The following is a 20,065-nucleotide window of genomic DNA, read 5'->3' on the forward strand; positions in this document are numbered from 1 at the left end:
TGGGGTTGTGGCTCAGCAGTAGAGCACTCACCTAGCACATGTGAGGCCCTGGGTTAGATCCTCATCACCACATAAAAATAAATAAATAAAATAAAGGTATTGTGTCCAACTACAACTAAAAAATAAATATTTTTAAAAAATATAAAAAGGCAGCTTCCACATCAACTTATACACGAAAACCTGCTCCTGTGTTTCATGGAGAGTTGAGTGAAGTTTGAGTGTCTAGATTTCTCTTGCAAATTGTTTACAAGAGCCCACCTTCACTGGAACCACTGCACACACAGACTGACCCCATGCAGTGACTCTATTAAAGGGAAAAGGAACAATCAGATCTATGGATAGTGGTTAAAGCTTTTTCAATACAACATTATAACGTGTCAAACAACAAATCCCATTTCAGACATTAGCTGAACTTCCAACACAACCTGACCATCCTCTTGTGGATAATGACCTTGAATTTAACAATTTAACCAGATTTAACATTCTCTTCCTCTCATCACTCACCTGAGAACATAACTACCACGAAGTGTTAGAAACAAGGAGACCAGGCCTGTAGCTCTTATTCCTGGCTGCAAAGCAGACTCACCTGGGTGGAGGCGGGGGCGGGGGGGGCTTTAAAACATCCCTCTGAACTGGTTTTCATCCCCTCACTGACAAAATCAGAATCTCTGGGAGGAGACTTGAGCATCACTGATTTTTTTTCAAGCTCCAGAGGTGATTTTAGCTTGTGGCCAGAGTAAAAAAGCCTGGGTCAGGCAAGGTGCTATCTACACGACCTCAAGAATGGAAATCAGCTGCTTTAGAGTCTAACCAGATTAACAGAGTTGAGTTAATGCCATGAGCAAACAGTAGCCTGAGGAAGTGCTTACACCAGGGCCAGCGTGCAGGTGGATGTGTGTTACAGTGCTCAATAACAAAGACGACATTCAGAGTTTTCTCACTTGCTCCCTTCATGATCTGACAGCCTCAGGCTGACTTGGCACACAATGGACCCTACCTGTGTAGGTGTGATAATACCTTGCTATCAACACAACTGCCAGAATAATATTCCTGTGCCAATGATGAGCAGAACTCTCAGCTCCTTTTAGACATCACAAACAGGCACATTCATAAAACCACATAGGAAAGTTGTTAGTTGTGACAGCAAATTCCCATCAAAGATGTGATCACTGGTCACACCTGCCTATTGAACTTCACAACTTGATCTTTCAACTGAAAAAATCAAGGGTCTGTGTATGCGATCCTGCCACTTTGAACCATTTTTCCTCTGAAAACCCGTCCTCTGTTGCCTGAACAATAGGAATGAAGGCAGGAATGGGTCTGGTGTAGCCACAGTTACCTTTGAAACGTCCCGTGGCGGTTTTCCAGTAAACGAGGCCATCGTACAGCAGGGTCCGCTCTGTACTCATCAGGGCCTGCTTTCTAAATACATGGCCGTTTTTCAGCTTTGTGTATGTTTTGTTTTCAATCTTACTTAAGATCTCAAGCCATTTTTGGTTTTTCTCATATTCGTTGACTTTCAGATCCACGGCTGCAATCATGTCTTTAATTAAGCAAAGAGCTTTGCATAAGTCTTTATGTTCTTCAGTTCTTTCTGCATGGGAAAAAGAGAGAAAGAACACCATATAATAAGCCACTGAAAGAACACCATCCAATAAGAGCACTGGAAAAGAAAGGTTTTTTTCTTTAGTTTTTAAATATAGTTATATGTATTATCCAAATAGCAAAAACTCCATGAGAAAAGTGCTGGACTAAATCAAATACTATATTATCACTGTACTTCCCACCCTCCACAAAGAAACATTAGAATACTTGATTATAAAAGATTTGCTTATTAAATGTGCTTTCGGTGACAACAAGATAGCTGAGTTCTATTCTCTATAGCAGGGAATGTGTCACAGCCAATTCAGGGCTTCCTTACACCTTCCTAGACACAGCAATCTAGTAATTCCTGTACCAAGTTTCCAAGAACTGAAGCCAACCGTGGCATCTAGTCTCCATCTTCTTACAAACTCAGCCACGGATAACCTGAGTGGACTTAAGATTCATTTGGCTTCCTGGATCCCTTCTTCCATAAAAATATGTTTTATAGCCATGTTGGCATACCTATGAATATATTCACATTATAATTTCAATATTTTCTTTGACCTAACATTTTTTTTCTTCTGTGAAACAAATTAATATATTTCCAAGAGACCCAAATACGGTGCTTAATGGGCAAGTCAGTCATGTTCATGGCACCAGAGCAAACGATTATCAATTCCAGTAGTTACACTTTCAACCGCTGGCCACATGCTCTCATTTCTGTATCACCTTAAGGAAGTACTCTGGAGGAGTTTCTGAAATAGCCTCCTGAAGCCGCACAGAAGTGAAGTGAGCTCTTTTCTGTATTTGATGATAAGGTCACCTAGATGATGTTTACTGAGGTGGCTGGAACTCAAGGGCTAAAGAGGAGAAGACAAAAGAAAAACTGGCAGAGAAACCAAAGACTCTCTAGAGGCTAAAGCTGCAGAAATATATCTTAGAATAAGCAGTCAGTGAGGAATGGGAATCAACCCTCAAAAGGGTCTGAATATTTCCAGGATCTAAACATCTTCATAGATTTGGGAGGGTCTTATCAGAAAACCTCAAGGAGCAGATCCTGATGCCCATCTTTCAAGGAAGATTTTTTTTTCCCCTCGCTGCCTGTCAAAGAACACACCTCACTACTTGACCTGCACAGAGACCCTCCTCCACAAAAGGTTCTAATTTCTAAAAAGCCTGTTTCACTACTAGAAAAGCCAAGTAGAGAAAATCAGAGTTGAGTTACAAGGTCAAGGAAAGGTCAAGAAGAAGCTGTCTTTTGATAAATTGCTTCTTGCAAAGCTGAGTTACCAAAAGTGGACAGCATGGGCCTCCCTAGGAATCCTGTTAAAAATGCTTGCCCTGGGCTCTGCCCCAGACCTACTTATTCAGGATCTGCACCTAAACAAGGTTTCTAGGTAAAGGAGATGGCTAATAAAGTCTGAGAAACACTGCTGTAACAGTCATGGAAACCAATGTCCTCAGAAGCTCAGGGAGTGATTGACCATTGGTAAGGTCTGACCTGAGAAGGCTTGCATTTGTCATCATGCCACTATGTGAGAAGGGCCATAACTTATAATTACAGTTTCTAACATACATTAGTTTATTCATTCTACCAGAAATTTGGTGTGGGATGATTCTTGGAGTAACACTAGTTGACTACCATGATCTGACAGATTTTAGTTCTCATACTATTATAGTAAACTTAGAGAGAATATATAAACTAAAGAGCCTTAATTTTGCTTTCATTCTTTTACTGAGAACAAAATTTATGAAGCTTTTCTTTTTGTATTATTTTTATATTTTCTTGTACATTAAATTATAGGAAGCAATAAAAATGAAACATAAGAAACAAACACTATAATTTTTGCCTGGACTTAGTTCTAAATGTGACTGATAAAATGAAAAGAATGAAGTATGTATGTCTGCTCACCTAGACCTCTTACAAAAAAAAAAGTTGAGTTTTATAGAATGGGCATTTAATATCTCATTACCATTTCAATTGTTTCTAAGTCAACTGGTAATAATAATAAAGGCAATAATAACAGGTTCCATTTATTAAGCACTTTGCTTTTGCCAGGTTCTTTCTGCTGGGCACTTTCCAAGACAATCTCAATTAGTACTCATAACAATTCCATATGGCTAGGATGATCATTCTCATTTTGTAAAGGAGAAACTTGCCCAACTAATAAGAAGCAGAACCAAACAAAAACAATGGTAATACATAGTCACACAATTCCAAATCCACGCCCTTGTTAACATAATGCACTACCACACTGATAGTAATTTTTACTCAAGACCAGTAAGTTAGTTTAAGAATTAGGTGTTTTTATTTATTCACTCATTGCACTGACATGTTTTTACTTATTGACAGCCTAATCTGTGCCAGTCAGTGCACTAGACATTGAAGATCTAGCTATGAACCAGGCAAGTACAGGCCTGATAAATCCCACAAGGAGCTCATAGTTCAACTGTGTGCATGAATAGTTTCTTAAAAGACACCCAGATGTTGTTATTCCCTGGTACCTGATGAACTGACAGGGTCAAAGTAGCTCTTGCATAAAGTCACTCTCAGTGTAATAATTCATTGCTTGGGAGTGTGGACGTTTTGTGGTAGGATCAACAGCATCCTGCTTCAACAGACTGCTATGAAGGTAATTGGAAGAAGAGGGTAGGGAGGTATTAAGAAGGTCCAGATATGGGGAAACAATGAAGAAAAGCAGGGTCAAGGAAAGAAGAAGACCACTTGGTTTGGGCTCCTTGTAGGAACTGAAACTATTAGAAAGCTGCATGCTTAGAGATAATTTCTCAAAATGAATCCAAATTCTAAGGCTTTCACATTTTATTCATCATGAAAATCTTTATGAATCAGATGCCATAAACATTTGCGGCCATGTAGTACACGTCAGGTATGTTTAAACAAAGGAGAGAGGCAAATATTGGGCCACAAGTCACCACTCACCCTTGGTGTACCGCAATATCCTTTCCACCAAGACAGGGTATTTTGTGATGCGCTGAGTGACCAGGAGAATGCATTCTGGAATTCCTCGGCGACGAGCCAAAAGATTACTATTTCGGAGCTTAAAATAAAAATACATTTTTATCTACTACTTGCATTTACTTTTTATGTACAAATTTAATAATACAAAAAATTCTACAACAGTACAGTTCTATTCAGATGTAGCAGAATATTTATCTTCATTCAGTAAAACTTGATGCATTGTCCTTAAATTTTACACTCTGCCATCAGTTTCAATGCCCCAAGACTCAAAGATTTCAAGAAATGTCAAGTTACTTGGATGTATTTTTATTTAATTCCAAAAGTGAGCAAGTTATTAGGATTTCTGAGTAGCAAAAATTTTGGAAAAGTAATCAGAAATCAAAGTTAATTTTGAAAATGAGGTTGTGGTTTACTATTTGTTTTTCTGACATGTCTCCCACTATATTTCTTGTTACACATTATAGTGCTTAAAGTTTCTTCAAATCAGGGCAACTTTCTCCTAAACATTTCAAAATATTCCTTCAGATTTCAATTACTCAACACACATGTACATGGGAAAAAATAGAGGAGAATCTGGTAGCAGTCTTAAAATGGTAGATAAAAATTTAGAATCCAACATGTTTTACAAGACAAAATTCATCCACAAATAAACTGGAAAAGAGGGTAGGGGAGAACACTCAAGTTAGAAGAGATTTAAGATATATAACCACCATACACTGCAAGTGAACACTGGTCAGATCCTTATTAAAGCAATATGGTTTCATGAGATAAACAGAGAAATTTAAAAATATGAAAGAAGTATTGCTAATTTATTTGTGATAATGTCATCATATTTTTAAAGATATACTGCTTAGAGGCACATATTATAGAGGAAATTATATGATGTCATGTATCATATTATGATGGATTTTATGTTTGCTTTTACTCTGGTTTTTCTGATATATAATCTGTCAGGGCATGAAATAGCTTCCCAAAACACTACAAATTTTCTCAGAAATTTGGAGGGCATGACCTCACAAATATAAGATACCAACAGAAATGATTTGGGAGAAGTATTTTACCAACAGAAAAGGAGACTTTCCATCTTTGCCACAAACCCACCACTTCCTTCCCCTTCCCCTGAGAACTAGACCCCAGATATGAAACTTGTTTAAATCACACAAGGTACAAGAATGAACTATTTCCCTGTGCTGGTTTACCACTTTGGAGTAAAATTTTACACTACTTGCCTTGATAAAATTCTGAAACTTTTTATTCTGCTGGAGTTCTTTGAAAAGGCTAACAGCTTCTTTGTGGTGGCTACAGAATTCACCGTATATTTTCTTCATCTTACTGGCATTTTCTTCTGAAAACTGAGAAGAATAACATTTCAATATTGTTTTACAAATTTAGGAAGTTCTAAACACAGAAAAGAACATTCAATTCTCTTACATTCCAAAACATTCTTTGCAAATAAAGAACAAACATCATGGAATTTCTGAACATAATCACTTTTTTTCCCCAGGCACTTTTTAAACAAAAATAAAACGGAGTTGTTGAGTGATGAGGTTCAACCTAATGAGATTATGTATTTTATATGTACTGAATTAATAATCAAACAGCCAAGTAAACACATTTGTTGTCATCATTTTCTTTTTGTTGTTGTTTTTTTTTGTGTGTGTGTATGTATATGTGAAACTTTATGATTTCAATTTGTAATTTTAGTACCTTTATAGATTGAGTGTCCATACATCTCAAAAGGATCAAGAGTCAGGCTATTTTTAGCCCAGATGAAAATAAAATGATGAATAACCAGAATGTCAACTAATTAATTGATAAGAAGAAGAGATATAGACTTGAAGTTTCAATAAGCCTGACCTTCAGAAAAGTAGCTGTAGAAAAATCTGTGCAGGAATCAACTTAGAGTCATGGGTGGTGTTGAGAGAATTAGCTGACTGATTTGAGTGCCAGTTTTTTAACCCATGATAGATAGCTCTATGTACACATGCTCATACTGAAGATCACGGAAACAGAAACCAGAATATCTCCATCCTCCCTTGAAAAGTACTTCAAATTTATACCACTATCTCTAATCTTTTCATTTTTGCTTAATTTAATCTATGTTTGAGGTCCATATACTTCAAAAGTGATCCTTAATCCAGCTACAATTGCTAAAAAATTGAACATATAGGACTTGTATACTGAAGACTCCATAATGCTAATGAAAGAAATCAAAGAACTAAATAAATGGAGACCCATACCATGTTCACAAATTGGAAGACTTAACCTAGTAAAGATGTCAATTCCCTCCAAAACTGGTATACAGTTTTAATGTAATTCTTAAAAAAAAATCCAGGCAATCTTTTTATATCTTTATAAATATAGATAAGACTGTAATAGAATAACAATTTTTTTAAAGAATAATAAAATAAGGCACCTTCTTCCAATTTCAAGATGCATTATATACGTACAGTTATTAAGACTATATGGAAAGAGTGCCACAGAATAGAAATCTAGGAAGCTCAACTGATTTTTGACAAAGGTGAAAAAGTAACTCAGTAGAGAAAGAATAGCCTATTCAATAAGAAATAATGCTGAAGCAATTGGATGTCTATACCCCAAAAACAGAAAAGAAAAGAAAACCTAAACCTAAGTTTCATAATTTTTTCTTTTACAAAAACTCAAGATGAAACATAGACTTAGATGTAAAAATGAAACTATAAAACTTTTAGGAAAAAAATTGGAGAAAATCTTTGAGATTTACAGCTAGACAGAGAGTTCTCAGATCTGAAATAAAAAACATAAACCTTATGGGGAAAAATAGATACATTGAACTTCATCAAAATTAAGGCAAGTTAAAGAATTTGAGAAAATATTTACACACCATATATTCAACAAGAAAATTAATATCTCAAATATGAAAAAAATCTCAATATTCAATAAGAAAAAAATCCAGTTATAAAATGGGCAAAAGGCATGAATAGACATTTCACTGGAAAGGATATATAGATGACAAAAAATCATAAGAAAACATGTTCAACATCACTAGCCATTAGGGAAATCCAATTTAAACCACAACGAAATATCATTACATACCTCTCAGGAGAGCTAAAAAAAGACAGTCACAACATCAAATGCTGGTAAGGATGCAGAGCAGCTGAATTGTTGATATATTGTTGATGAAAATACAAAATGGTACAACCACTCTAGAAAACAGTTGGCAGTTCCTTACAAAACTAAACATACAACCACTATACAATCCAGAAATCGCAACCCTGGGCATTTATCCCAGAAAAATAAAAACTTAACTTTGCACAAAAATTTGTACATGAATGTTTATAGTGTATTTACTTATAATAGTCCAAAGCCTGAAAAAAAATAAAACACCCTTCTACAGGTGAATTATTAAACAAATTGTGGAATATCCGTACCATGGACTATTTCTCATAAAAAGAAATGAACTATTGACATACACAACCACTAAGATTTCTCTTGAGAGAATTATGCCGAGTGAAAAATGCTGACTCCCAATTACATAATTTCATATACACAGTATTATTGGAATGACAAAATTATAGAAGCAGAACAGGTTAGGGGGTTGCCAGGAGTGAGAGAAAAGGTAGGGACATGAGGAAAGGACACAGAATTATAAAGGCCAGATGAAGAAACCATGTGATAGAAACATTTTGTGTCTTGACTGTATTCATGTCAGTATCTTGGTTGTGATATTGTAATAGTTTTGCAAGATGTTACCATTGGGGAGAAAACAATTAAACATTTTAGCTGGGTATGGTGGTACCTGCCTGTAATCTCAGAAACTCAGGAGCTGAGGCAGGGGGATCACAAGTTCAAAGCTAGCCTCAGCAATTTAAAAGGCCCTAAGAAACTCAGTGAGACTCTATCTCAAAATAAAAAGGGATGGGGATATGGCTCAGTGGTTAAGCACTCCAGGACTTCAATCCCCAGTACCTAAATAAATAAATAAATAAATATGCCATACCCAAGACCTCACCCCAATCCCAAGGAAACAAAACTACTGAGAGTTAAAGCACAGATTACTCATTTTTAACAATCTTCAAGTGATCCGTATGTATCTGAAGATGAAAAACTATTGTTTTAGATCAAATTCCTCCTGTCCACAATTTCTCTCCAACATCAAGAATTCGCACTGATCAAATCATATCATATTCCAGCCTAGCCTCTGAGATCATAAGAAGTTTCCATGATTAGACTGTGGGATTTACCCAAACCCACCTCTTGTACACTCTTATTAATCAGCCTGTCTCATTTACACCCAAATCCATTATCTGAGGATGAATAGTTTGTAAATATCTTTATTTGCAAACTATTGGGTTTCCCCTTTCGACATCCACTATGCATGGCCAATGACTAGAACCCTTTTCTCTGAATACCAAGGTCCTTTCCCCAAAAGGAAGTCTGTGCTTCATCCAAGAGACCACCAGGCTCATCCTTCGTGACAGAAAACTTTCCAAACTTGTTCTCAATTTAGGCCTCAGGTTTATTGACAAAAATTAAATAAATATAGAACTAATAGAGATGTGTAATGTTTACTAACTATGAAAGGAACTGAAGAACTAAAATGGCTTAAATTGTTAGAATTAAAACAGTAAAATAATGATTATTTCTATCAAGGAGACAGACACGCAAATAATTTCAAATGACAAAATCAAAATCTTGCTTTTCATTTTAAAATATACTTAGTTTCAAAGTTCGTTTAGACACATTTGGACATTTTTATTTAAACCATCTTGCAAAGTACTTTAGAGTTGCTTAACTTGGCCTTGCTACTTGGCACCAAACCTTTCTGGTGAATGAGGAGGATAGAACAGGTCTAGGGCTTTAATCTGCAAAGTAGATATCTCTTTGATCAAAAATTGTTATTATGATTTAGACTTTTACATTGTTAGATATGTAGCTGTAGCAATTGGGCAGCAAATATTAAGTTATGTTTTTGTGCATTAAAAATATTTGTATTTAAGCATATTTATATCAATGAACTTAACACCTCTGTTTTTAGCATATAGAACAACAGCTTAATCCCATTGCCACATGTGGCAGGATGAAACTGCTTCAAAAACGTTGTTTGAGAAGATGGCATTTTGGCATCTACCTAGGAAAAGCTGTACTAAAGCCATTATGGATAGATCTCCAGGCCTTTCTCCAGGCCTTTCCCCAGGTGCTTACGGCAACTGTAAAATTCCTGATGTTTTTCCTGATGTGACCCATTCATTTATAAACATCATAGTACCAAGCAGTGCTCTAGGTGCTGAAAGACAGTAGTAACCAAATAGATAAGAATCCCTGTCTCACTGGGACTTAGAGTCCAGTGTTGGCAAACCCTTCCCGTGAATGTCACCATGGATTTTCTAAGACCCCACATTCTTAGGTTGTCTTGATCAAAGAAGCAGATTTTGATTCAAATCCAAGTTATATAACCTATGAGATGTGTTATGACCAAAGAAAGTCACTACCTATGCAATGGGAAAAACGGCATTGACCTCACAGTGTCATGAAAGTTAAATGAAGTACCCATGAGAGCATCCTAAAAGTGCCTACCATATGGGAATCACGTAACAAAAGTTATCACACCTTTCTATGAGCATGTTATTTAATAAGTCCTTCAGAGAGACAGGGGACAGCGACACACCATTATCAAGTAGCAGCTGGTTGCCATTACTGTACTAGGAGAGGGCACAGCCCTTCTCACTGATGCTTCAAACATTCCAAGCACTTAAGTGAGGTCTGCTCATCTTGTTTCCCGAGCATGAGCTCCAGAGTTCTAATGATGACAGATCTCCCTCGCTCTCCCTGAGATGAGCCAATATTTGTCTGGGAGACATTAGTGAGACCATCACAGTCCCACTGGGAAGCCGTGTTATTAGAGAGTGCATCACATCAAAAAGTCTAAGTAGGACGTTCATCAGGAGATTCATTGATGACTGTGACTCCTGGTGGAGGCAGCAGTGGGGTCAGAGATAATCTAGCCCAGTTCGGTGACAGAGTGGAGTCAAGTCATTGGCTGCTGGAAGCTCTCCGACAACCATCTTACAAACCAACATTCAATGAAAGAAAACCAACTAGACCCATCTGACAATAACTGTAATGAAATCAACTCTTTAGGTTTCATAGCTCTGTAAAGAGTTTGAAAACCCTTTCTTACCTGTTGTACCAAAATATCTCCAATTTGGTTGATCACAAAATTCCTGTCGTTGTCAACACAGGATTCCTGTCTGCGTTCCTTCATGCAGTAGAAGAAATGCCTGTGGATTTCGAGCAGCTCATCTAAACAGGGGAAGATTTTATCCACAGTGCTATGGTCCAGCTGCAGCTCCTCCTTCATACCTTTCCTGAAGACCTCAGACATGATGAGCAGGGTCTGGATGTGATGCATTTCCGTTTGCATTAGCTCTGAAAAGCGTCAGCAGAAACATGTTCTAAACAAGCTTTAAAACACAAGTGTCACTGTTGTCCCAAATCAGCAGCCCAACACTCTATGTTGTGCAAATAAGAAAGAAGGAATGTTTAGAAAGGACAAGAACATTTTTTCCAATATAAAAGTTAGTGTTGGCTTCACATTTAACTTAAGCTCAAAATATTAAGTTACTTTCTTTTTTCCAGATAGTAAAAGAAGTTACATAAGGAAGTCAAGTCTCATAACGATCAAATATATCTGGGACCCTTACAGCTAACTAGCAACTTTAGGTCCTTCCACTGGGAACTAGGGCCCATTGCAACCTGAATGCTGGGGTTTCTTTCTTTTTCTTTCTTTCTTTGGTTTTTGCACTGACTGGAAGTACAGTTAATTGTGCACAAGTGAATTGGTGAATTTACTTGAACTAAATATAATAAAGTCCTTCAATGCAGATAATAGTAGGTTCTTTCTACTGTAGGATGCTCCCCAAATACCACTTTCTCTAGAGGAAAATGGTACATCACAATGACAGGAAACCCCCCCAAAAAAGTGAAAAAGATGATCCTAAGAATAGGAAAAAAATCCTTTAAATTACATATCTGATAAGGGACTTATATCCAGATTATAGGAAAAAAACTCAAAAATGGGGGGGGGGGACCTTAAATAGGCAAAAGATTTGAATAAATGTTTCTCAAATAAGTATGCAAATGGTTGACAGCACATAAAATGATGCTCAAGAGGCCTGAAGGCTGTGGCTCAGTGGTAGAACACTTGCTTAGTGTGAAAAGCCCTGGGTTAGACTCTGGTACTACCAAGAAGAAGGAAAAGGAAAGGAGAAGGAGAAGAGAATAAAGAGGAGGACATGGAGGAGGAAAGATGCTCAATATCATTAGCCATTTGAAAAATGCAAATCAAAACCAAAATAAGACACTAGCTCACACACACTAGAATAAACATAATGAGAAAAGATGGACAAAAAAACAAGGGTTGGTAAGGATGTGGAGAAAGTGGAACATTCACACACTGCTGATAGGAAGGTAAATGGTATTGCCACTTTATAAGGCAGTCTGGTAGTTCCTCAAAAGGTTAAAAATAAAGTTACACATGTGATCCCAAAATATCCATCAACTGATGATTAAATAAAAAGGAATACTAGCCATGAAAAGGAATGGAGTGCTGATATGTATTACAACTAATATGAACCTTGAAAACATTATGCTAAGGGGCAGGAGCCATTGCAAAGACCATATGCTGCTAAATGTCCAAAAGAGGCAAGTCCTTAGGGACAGAAAGTAGTTGAGTGGTTGCTGGATGCTGCTGAAATGGGTAATGGGAATAACTGCTCACGCGGACATTTGAAGCAATTCAAATGTTCTGGAATTAGATAAGGCTCCATGGTAGCACAACTTTGTTAATTCACAAAAAAACATTAGATTATACACTGCATGTGAGGGATCTTATTGTATGGAATTACATCTTGATTTTTTAAATGCATCATGAGAGAAAATAATGACTGTGGAAATACCAGAAATATAAATTCTGGGTGTTTGTTTACAGAATAAACACTGTACTTTTTGAGAACAAAATCTAAAATATCATCCTTGGAGAGCAAATAAGTCTAAAAATAGCTTTATTACTTTATCATAAACAAATCTCTCTTTCACTGGGAACCCACTGACTTTTAACAATTATTCTTTTCTACCGTATTTTTAGTGCCCATTCTGTACTAAGCACTTATCCATATCATTTATTTAATCCTTTAATCCATTTGCCATTATGACCCCCCAAATAGGAACAATTATCCTCATCTTTAAAAGGGAAACAATGAGAAAAGAAGGGTGAAGGATTTTTCCCAGTTTGCCTTTCTGAGGCCAAAAGCCATGTTATATGTAGTCATCCATAACCCAAATTACTTAGGTTATTTTTAATACTATGTGAAATTGATTGAAGAAGGACAGTATAATATAAATGATTAAGAAATACTAAAAGGGACAGTCCTTTCTTTCCCAATGGTCTCCCACATCCATACCCCCTGGCAGGTTTTAAAGCACACTCATCCCTCACCTGACCTGCCTGTCACCTGAGGCAGGTGTGAAGGTGGCCTCCTCAGCAGACAACTTGCAAACACAGGGTCAGGGCAAAGAAGAGCCTGTTACAAAGCTCTTTGTTAAAGTAGGGCATCTTCTTGAACTACTGTTTAGCACATACTTTGTACTTAAAATTTCTTTTAAGACTTCATTTTTTCCCAATTACACTATAATTTAACTTCCCCTATTTTAGACTAACACCACTCCATATAGCATGAAATAATGAAATCTCACCACAGTTGAATTTTACACTCAGGACTGCGGCACTCAGTTGAACATGGTCTTATCTACATGTATGGGACCTGGTACATACATTCAAAAGCCGTATCAAGGAACCCTGTCTCCCCTATGTTAAATACGTGAAAGTTCACTGTGACTCTTATATAAAAGAGGTAAGAAAGTGTAGGCCAAACCTAAGTAAATCTAAAAAGAGTATGAGAAATAAAACCTGTTTTATACCAGGTACATACAACACCACATTTAAGTCTCACTGTCATTGTCTGTTTTGTTTTTTGTAATGCTCAGGATGGAACACAGGGCCGCACATCAAACTTTTTAAACCTGAGCTTCATTATCCCCAATATGTAGGTGGAGAAACTGAGGTCTAGATGAGTAAAGTCATTTGTCTGAGATCAGGCAACCAGGAAATGGTAAAACTGGGATTCCATGCTCTTTCCTCTGAACCACACGGCTTCAGCCCCAAGACATATTTGAAATGCTTACCAAAAATGACATCCTGTCTTTTAATGACATCCTTCTCCTGCCTACTGCAAAAGGAAGGATCCACCACAAGACTCCAGGATTCTGCTTCAAACTCCCGGGCATCACTGCTGAGGTCACTCCACAGAGAAGAATCCACAACATCTAATATGTGTTTAGAAAAGAAAACACACACAGTAACCACACAGCTCAAACAGACCTTTCAAGTTCTGTTTGCAGGTTCAGCACAGCAAATAAAGCTGCTATGAACACAGAAACTCCTCAGCCAGAATATTGGCATGTGGAGTCAAAACACCGAGAACCAGAAGGATGAAATGGTCCAAATCAAGACAGCTTTCGTGTAAGCAAAGAAGAATCAGATATTCAAATAGTGATTGTATCTACGGGGGGAAAAGAGAAAATTAAAGGTAATTTTGTTTATTTTGGCTTGCTCCATTTTAGGAAATCTTTGGAATCCACAATGTGCCTATAGGACCTCAGGCTCACTGATTTTTTTTTTCAGTCTAATTTGCTATTTGTTCAGATCTGAATTTTGAACTTGACTACTTGGTTGGCTCTTGACTTGGCAAGACACAAGGCAGAGCATAAGAATTTGAATCTCAGGTGAGTAAAGATTTTCCTGATAGAATCAGGCACACATACACAAATGCCCTTCAGGAAAACTCACCCTTATTGGCCCTAAATAACACTCATTAGAGAGATTCTAACTCATCACAATAAAGATGAGATGACAAAGGATTTAAAGACAGAGTTTCCTGGAAGAGGGTCCAACCCTCTCTTGTCAATATTCTCCTTCCGTTTGGTTTCCCTTCACTTACTGATGAAACTTGGATACAAAAGTCAATTCTCCATATTCAAAACTGACCTATAAAATATGCTTTAAAAATGTTTTTATGCCCTTAGGAATAGGATGCAACAGGTGGGGAAAAGTATCTCAGAGATCCAGACAAGACCAGGGTTAACAAATTAAAGTATGCATTTTCATGTAGGAGCCATTTAAATCCATCAATACCTGTAAAACATTTTTTAGTGATAAGCACACAATGTATTTCATTCTCTTTGCTGTGTTCACTGCCTAATCTTTTGGGGAATATGTCCATTTAAAATCTGCAACATATTTTCTGAGCACTATTCCCTGGTTATTTCCTTTAAAACTAAATTTCCCTTATTTTTAAAAGTAGAGCCTATAGCAAAGAGACACCAAGAAACAGATTTCTTTCAGAAAGAACAAATGAATATTCTTCAGAAAAAAAATTTATTTCAGCAAATGCTCACAGAAGCACCAATAAATGGAAATGCATCTTCTCCTCACCTTCTATCATGAAAGACTCTGTGGAGGGAGAAGAGCCCACGGATTGTAGCAGCTCATCGGAGTGAGACCTGCTTCGCCAGTTGTTACTGTCACCCTCAGATTCCAAGGATGTCCCTGACCTTCTGAAGCTGAAAAGGAGGGAGGAAGAGGAGAGGAGTTAGCTCCAGCAGCCTGTCTGAGCCACAAAGGTGAGACAACAGGCTGAGCCTTACCTTTCCAATGTGGTGCCTGGAACGCTTCTGGACAATGGATGGACTTGCCCTGCGGTGTCCTTCCTTCCAGCTGGCAATCCGATAGGCATGGACGAAGAGGGGTGCAGGGAGAGCCCAGGCTGTGGGATGTCTCTCACTGAAGAACCTGGAAATCAGAGTAGAAACTTCATGTGGTTCTGATAGAGGACAGCAATTACAAATAAAGAAAGCCACTTCAAAGCCCGAAGGGTAAACCCTCAAACAGTCACTTCTAAGGTGTTGCATGCTCACACTTGAAACTGGTCTCCCTGCCACATCTTGACACTCGCTTCAGATGCCCCTTCTTTCTCATGCTCTCCCGACACCATGCTTCAGGCCTTCTACTGCATCTCCACTTGGAGATTGTGGGTGTTTGGAATGACACAAGCAAAAGAGGAAATGGAATGGGGAAACACTGGGAAGCTCTCCCATAAACCACAGCTTGTATTCCTTAAAGTGAGCTTTAAATAGATGCAAGGTGTTATTAGCACTGTTACTAGAATGCACACTGTGTGTGTAAACAAGGATACACACAGGGAGGGCGTGTCAATGGAATGGAATGATGCTGGGGGAGATTATTCCTCATGGTGTATGAAATCCAGACAAAGGAAACCTGCAAACCCAGCTGGGCTGTTCTCTTTTCACATACTGAAAACTAAATGGTGTTTCCATACTTTTCTGGCCAGTTCTAGAATGTTCTAGGCATAAATATGCATTTACATTTGATATGAACCATAAATGACACTCAGAAAATATTGCAGTCCCATAATATTAGAGTCGTGGTACACACATTTTCAGGCAAGGCAGGTGGGAATTCACAGATATCAGGATATTACAGGGGATTTTATACATGTGTGATTTGTTCTCGTGATTATCAAGAGGAAGGTCACATGATATCTTATCAATTCTAAGATGCAATCTTTGCAATCTTTCACACTTAACCTTATCAAATTTAGAAGCATCTTAAAATCATGTTGAGAGATTTCTGAAGTCACAGGGAGTAAGTGACGTAACAGCTATTACTGCCTCCACTAACTTAACTTTGTGTAATATCACACCAAATGGCAGGTTTCCATGACTTTGCATACCTAGTTATCCCCCAATTGAAGTGGTTTTCAAAATATCAGTCACATTCTGTTATAGCATTGAAATGAAAAGTTACCATGCACTTAAAATTCCTGCTGCATGTCAGGCAATGAAACTTTAGGTAGAAGGAATGGCAAAATCTCTCACAATAAATAAATCATTTTCAAACTTAGGAGACATGAGTGTGACTGGTTCTTGAATGTAATGCAAATAACTCTCAAAGGTCACAATTACTTTCAAGAGAAACTGTTTAAATTTCAGCAATGGAAAAAAAACAGAACCACCAAATTTTGAACTGTAAAAACAAAATTCCTATATACCTTGGAATTTCACTGTCATCCCAAAGGTACTAAGGAGTACATAGCTTCAAGATTGCTAGTCAAAGCACCAAGTTGCCATGACAATGGACAACAAGGACTCATAAAAATCTTGGGCTCTAAAACAGACTCTAAACTCAAACCTTTTTTTCTTTCACCAAATTTTGTCATTCTTAAGAAGAACGTGGTACATATCAACATAGATAAATATGTGTACATATGTACATTTAATATAGTGTCTTTTTCCTCAAAAGCTTATTAAATCAATATAATATATTGTACTAGATGGCATCTGAAAACTGAGGCAATCAGATGATAATTTTTCCTAATAGTCCTGTTTAGTACAGTAGATAATACAGCTCATATAATTCAAAAGCTTTCTGTCAGAGACATGACATCCTTCTTAACCTTGCTGCCTAACTAAAAATTTCGCCAAGCACATGTTATGAAAGAAGAAAAATATTGGGCAAATGAGAAAACAAAAGCAAGAGGTATTTTTAACAATGGAAAAATGTGTGGTGTGTATTAACTTTTAAAGTTCTTGTCATTTTCCACATCACTTACTTCCATGGATGGTCTGTGCTTTGTTCTTGTTATATTTCTCTTGGAATTTCTGGTAAAGAATATTAGAAACACATAAAATAAGATCAAAGTGCCAGTGGGCTGTAAGAATGTGCACACAGTTACACAGAATAGAATTCTCATCTGTATCATTTTTCTTATTTTATTTATTTCAAACAAAGAGGAACTCAAAGCAAAAGACATCAAACGCAGTGAAGAACTTAGGTGTATCAACAATGAAATGTGCAATGATGAAGGTGAGCCTCATAAATGCTCCATTTCATTAAAAGCCTCGGGGCAACCAAACATCTCCAGTTCCTGTGTTCAGACCCAGAGTGAAAGAGGAGCTCCTACCAACCCTGCCTTTCTCCTCCTATTTCTTTCTACTCCTTGTATTCCTGACTGCAGGAGATGACCACCCAGCACTGAAACATGACCTTCTAGGACAGTCTCAGTTCTGTGATCCCACACAATATGCATTTCAGTGAACACAGAGGTTTGAGACTTGAAGTTTCCTGCTGAAGAAGCATCATGCACTTTTGACATAATGGGATGGGGAGAAAGAACAGAAATCAGATGTCTTCATCCATGCAAGCCCACCCCAAAGACAGAGAACATCCCTCTAGTCCAGTGGCCTCCAAGTGGGACCTCAGCAACATCAGCAAATCCTGGAATGTGTTAGAATACACATTATCAGTCCCATCTAGGCATACAGAATCAGAGATTCTGGGTTTTAATAAGTCTTCCAGGTAATTCTTGTGTTGGCTCATTTTTGAGAATTGCCATGTACTCTTCATTTAGGAGTACTCAGGAATTGGAACTGGTAAAGCAAGCAGGTCTCGACAGGAAGCCTGACCCCCACATATTGCACCCACACCATGTAACACAAACGGTCACACTTGGGCTTCCCTCTATTTCTACATTGTACCGTTTAGTAAATAACCATACACCTTGAGGATGTTTTCCCACTACAATGATCATTGTAGAAATAAATTTAGGTAGAATAAGAGTTAAATCTCAAACAGGTGATACGATATAGACATGTATATTCAGCAAAGAGAGATTACCTTGGTGCATGGAGGCATGGCATCTTTACAACCCTTATGTACATTTGCATTACAGTCTGAAATAAAAGGAAAAGATTCAAAAACCACCATCTTATTTATGTGGATCTGAAATGAGTAAGACCACATCCTGCTTTTACTAGTCACTATAAAAATAACATATAAGTGCTAGCAATACTTAGAAAACTTAAGGAAAGACAAATACTCAAATCACAAATAGCTCTACCTAAGCACAAGTGTTGGAATTTCAATTTCCTTGGAGATATTTTTAATCTTCTGCAGTTATCTTATCAATTCTGAAACCTGGCATTATGTATATTGGGCACTGCTGCCCCTGCCTGAGAATGAACCTCCTATCCTATGCATTATACTTTGAAGGGATTTTTTGACAGCTGGCTGGTAGCAACCTCCCACTCCTATACCAGGTGAAAAGTCCAGGACAGTGGAAACAAAGAAAACAAAAAATGCCGAGGTCGGGGGGAGGGGGGGGGACAGGGGACAGGGTGCTATTGTCAGCTCCAACAAGAGTTCCTGACTCAAAGTTTGAGATAGGCATATCTGGAAAGAAAAGTTAGCCACCATTCCAGATTTTGTATCAGAAAACAACATAAAAACACATGGCTTTATCTCACTGGAAGACAGGGAAACCCTCTATACGCCTTGCTACTCTCTGCCCACAGACCCAGAGACCAGGCTCTCTTCAGGGAAACCTGTGCCATCTTCCTTCCCTCTCCTCCTCCCTGTCTCCCCACCACACACTCCACCCTCTCACTTTACCCATCCACATACTGCATCTTAGCTAGAGAAGCCTATGATGGATTAGAAACTCCTTTAGCAGATATTTTTCTATGAGGATAGAAGACACCAGTTTAGCCTGTCAGAGCCATGCTGGATAAAAGCCAGTAACCTACTGTGCACTGGGTGAGATGCAGAACCCCACAGTTGTTCTTGAGCTGCAGGTATAAAGGGGCAGTTTAGCCAACACCCCCACAGCCTAGGAGCAGAGCCAAAGGCACACTACATACTAGCCCTCCTGGCAAATCCACAGGCTCTCTCCTCATTCCTGAGCAAGGAAAAAGAAAAAAGTAGAACCTCTGAGATTCCAGAGTACAAAACTACACTGAAACTCAGGGAAAGAGCAAGTCACTGAATATAAAGTCCAGCAGTAGAGAAGAAAAATGTAGATATTTGAACTAAAAGACAGAAGATAAGGCTTCAGTGAAATAGGACCAAGGCCAGGAAGGGAGAACAGGATGTGAAGACAGGCCAATGGGGTGAGAGGAAAATGGAACTCTGTGAGACAAGTGAGGACTGCAAGGACATATTTTCTTGGAGATATTTTTAATCTTCTGCAGAAGAGCAGAGTGTCAGCTAACAAGATGGGATGTATCAGAGTGACAAAAATACCAAAGGCATGCTAGAAATCAAACTTGAAAGATTCCTTCCTGAATGTAGAGAAGACAGGTATAATTATAAAACACAAGATGCCACAGAAAGAAGGCAGATATCAGAGATCATATTTACCCAAGGAGGAAATCAGGAAAAGTAGATCAGAAGCAACAAGGTACAAAACATGAAGACATTATGATGCTGCAAAGAGCACACCAAAGGTCTCCCTGTCTTCTAAGAAAAATAACTAAATAACAACTATCCCATAGACACATTCTGACAATACCCATGTGATTAAAAATGTTTAAGTCCTCTAACATCCA

General features: G+C 37.8%; 1 protein-coding gene across 4 annotated transcripts in view; it reads right to left on the reverse strand.

Moving 5' to 3' along the window:
• Positions 1-20,065, reverse strand: part of Arhgef28 (Rho guanine nucleotide exchange factor 28) — a 299,305-nt gene that overhangs the window by 54,446 nt on the left and 224,794 nt on the right. For 3 of the 4 annotated variants that reach the window (XM_058574125.1, XM_046427118.2, XM_046427135.2), the window contains 9 exons: positions 18,357-18,412; positions 17,293-17,341; positions 15,308-15,452; positions 15,096-15,223; positions 13,787-13,927; positions 10,725-10,972; positions 5,794-5,916; positions 4,526-4,643; positions 1,340-1,594 (listed from right to left, as the gene is read on the reverse strand). In XM_058574125.1, the coding sequence (XP_058430108.1) occupies positions 1,340-1,594; positions 4,526-4,643; positions 5,794-5,916; positions 10,725-10,972; positions 13,787-13,927; positions 15,096-15,223; positions 15,308-15,452; positions 17,293-17,341; positions 18,357-18,412 (1,263 nt within the window). The remainder of the gene's footprint in view (positions 1-1,339; positions 1,595-4,525; positions 4,644-5,793; positions 5,917-10,724; positions 10,973-13,786; positions 13,928-15,095; positions 15,224-15,307; positions 15,453-17,292; positions 17,342-18,356; positions 18,413-20,065) is intronic. The other variant, XM_046427126.2, reaches the window with a different exon arrangement.

Source organism: Marmota monax, unplaced genomic scaffold (genome assembly GCF_021218885.2).
Source record: "Marmota monax isolate L192 unplaced genomic scaffold, Marmota_monax_Labrador192_F-V1.1 WCK01_AAM20220418_F8-fsc00018, whole genome shotgun sequence".
NCBI lineage: Eukaryota > Metazoa > Chordata > Mammalia > Rodentia > Sciuridae > Marmota > Marmota monax.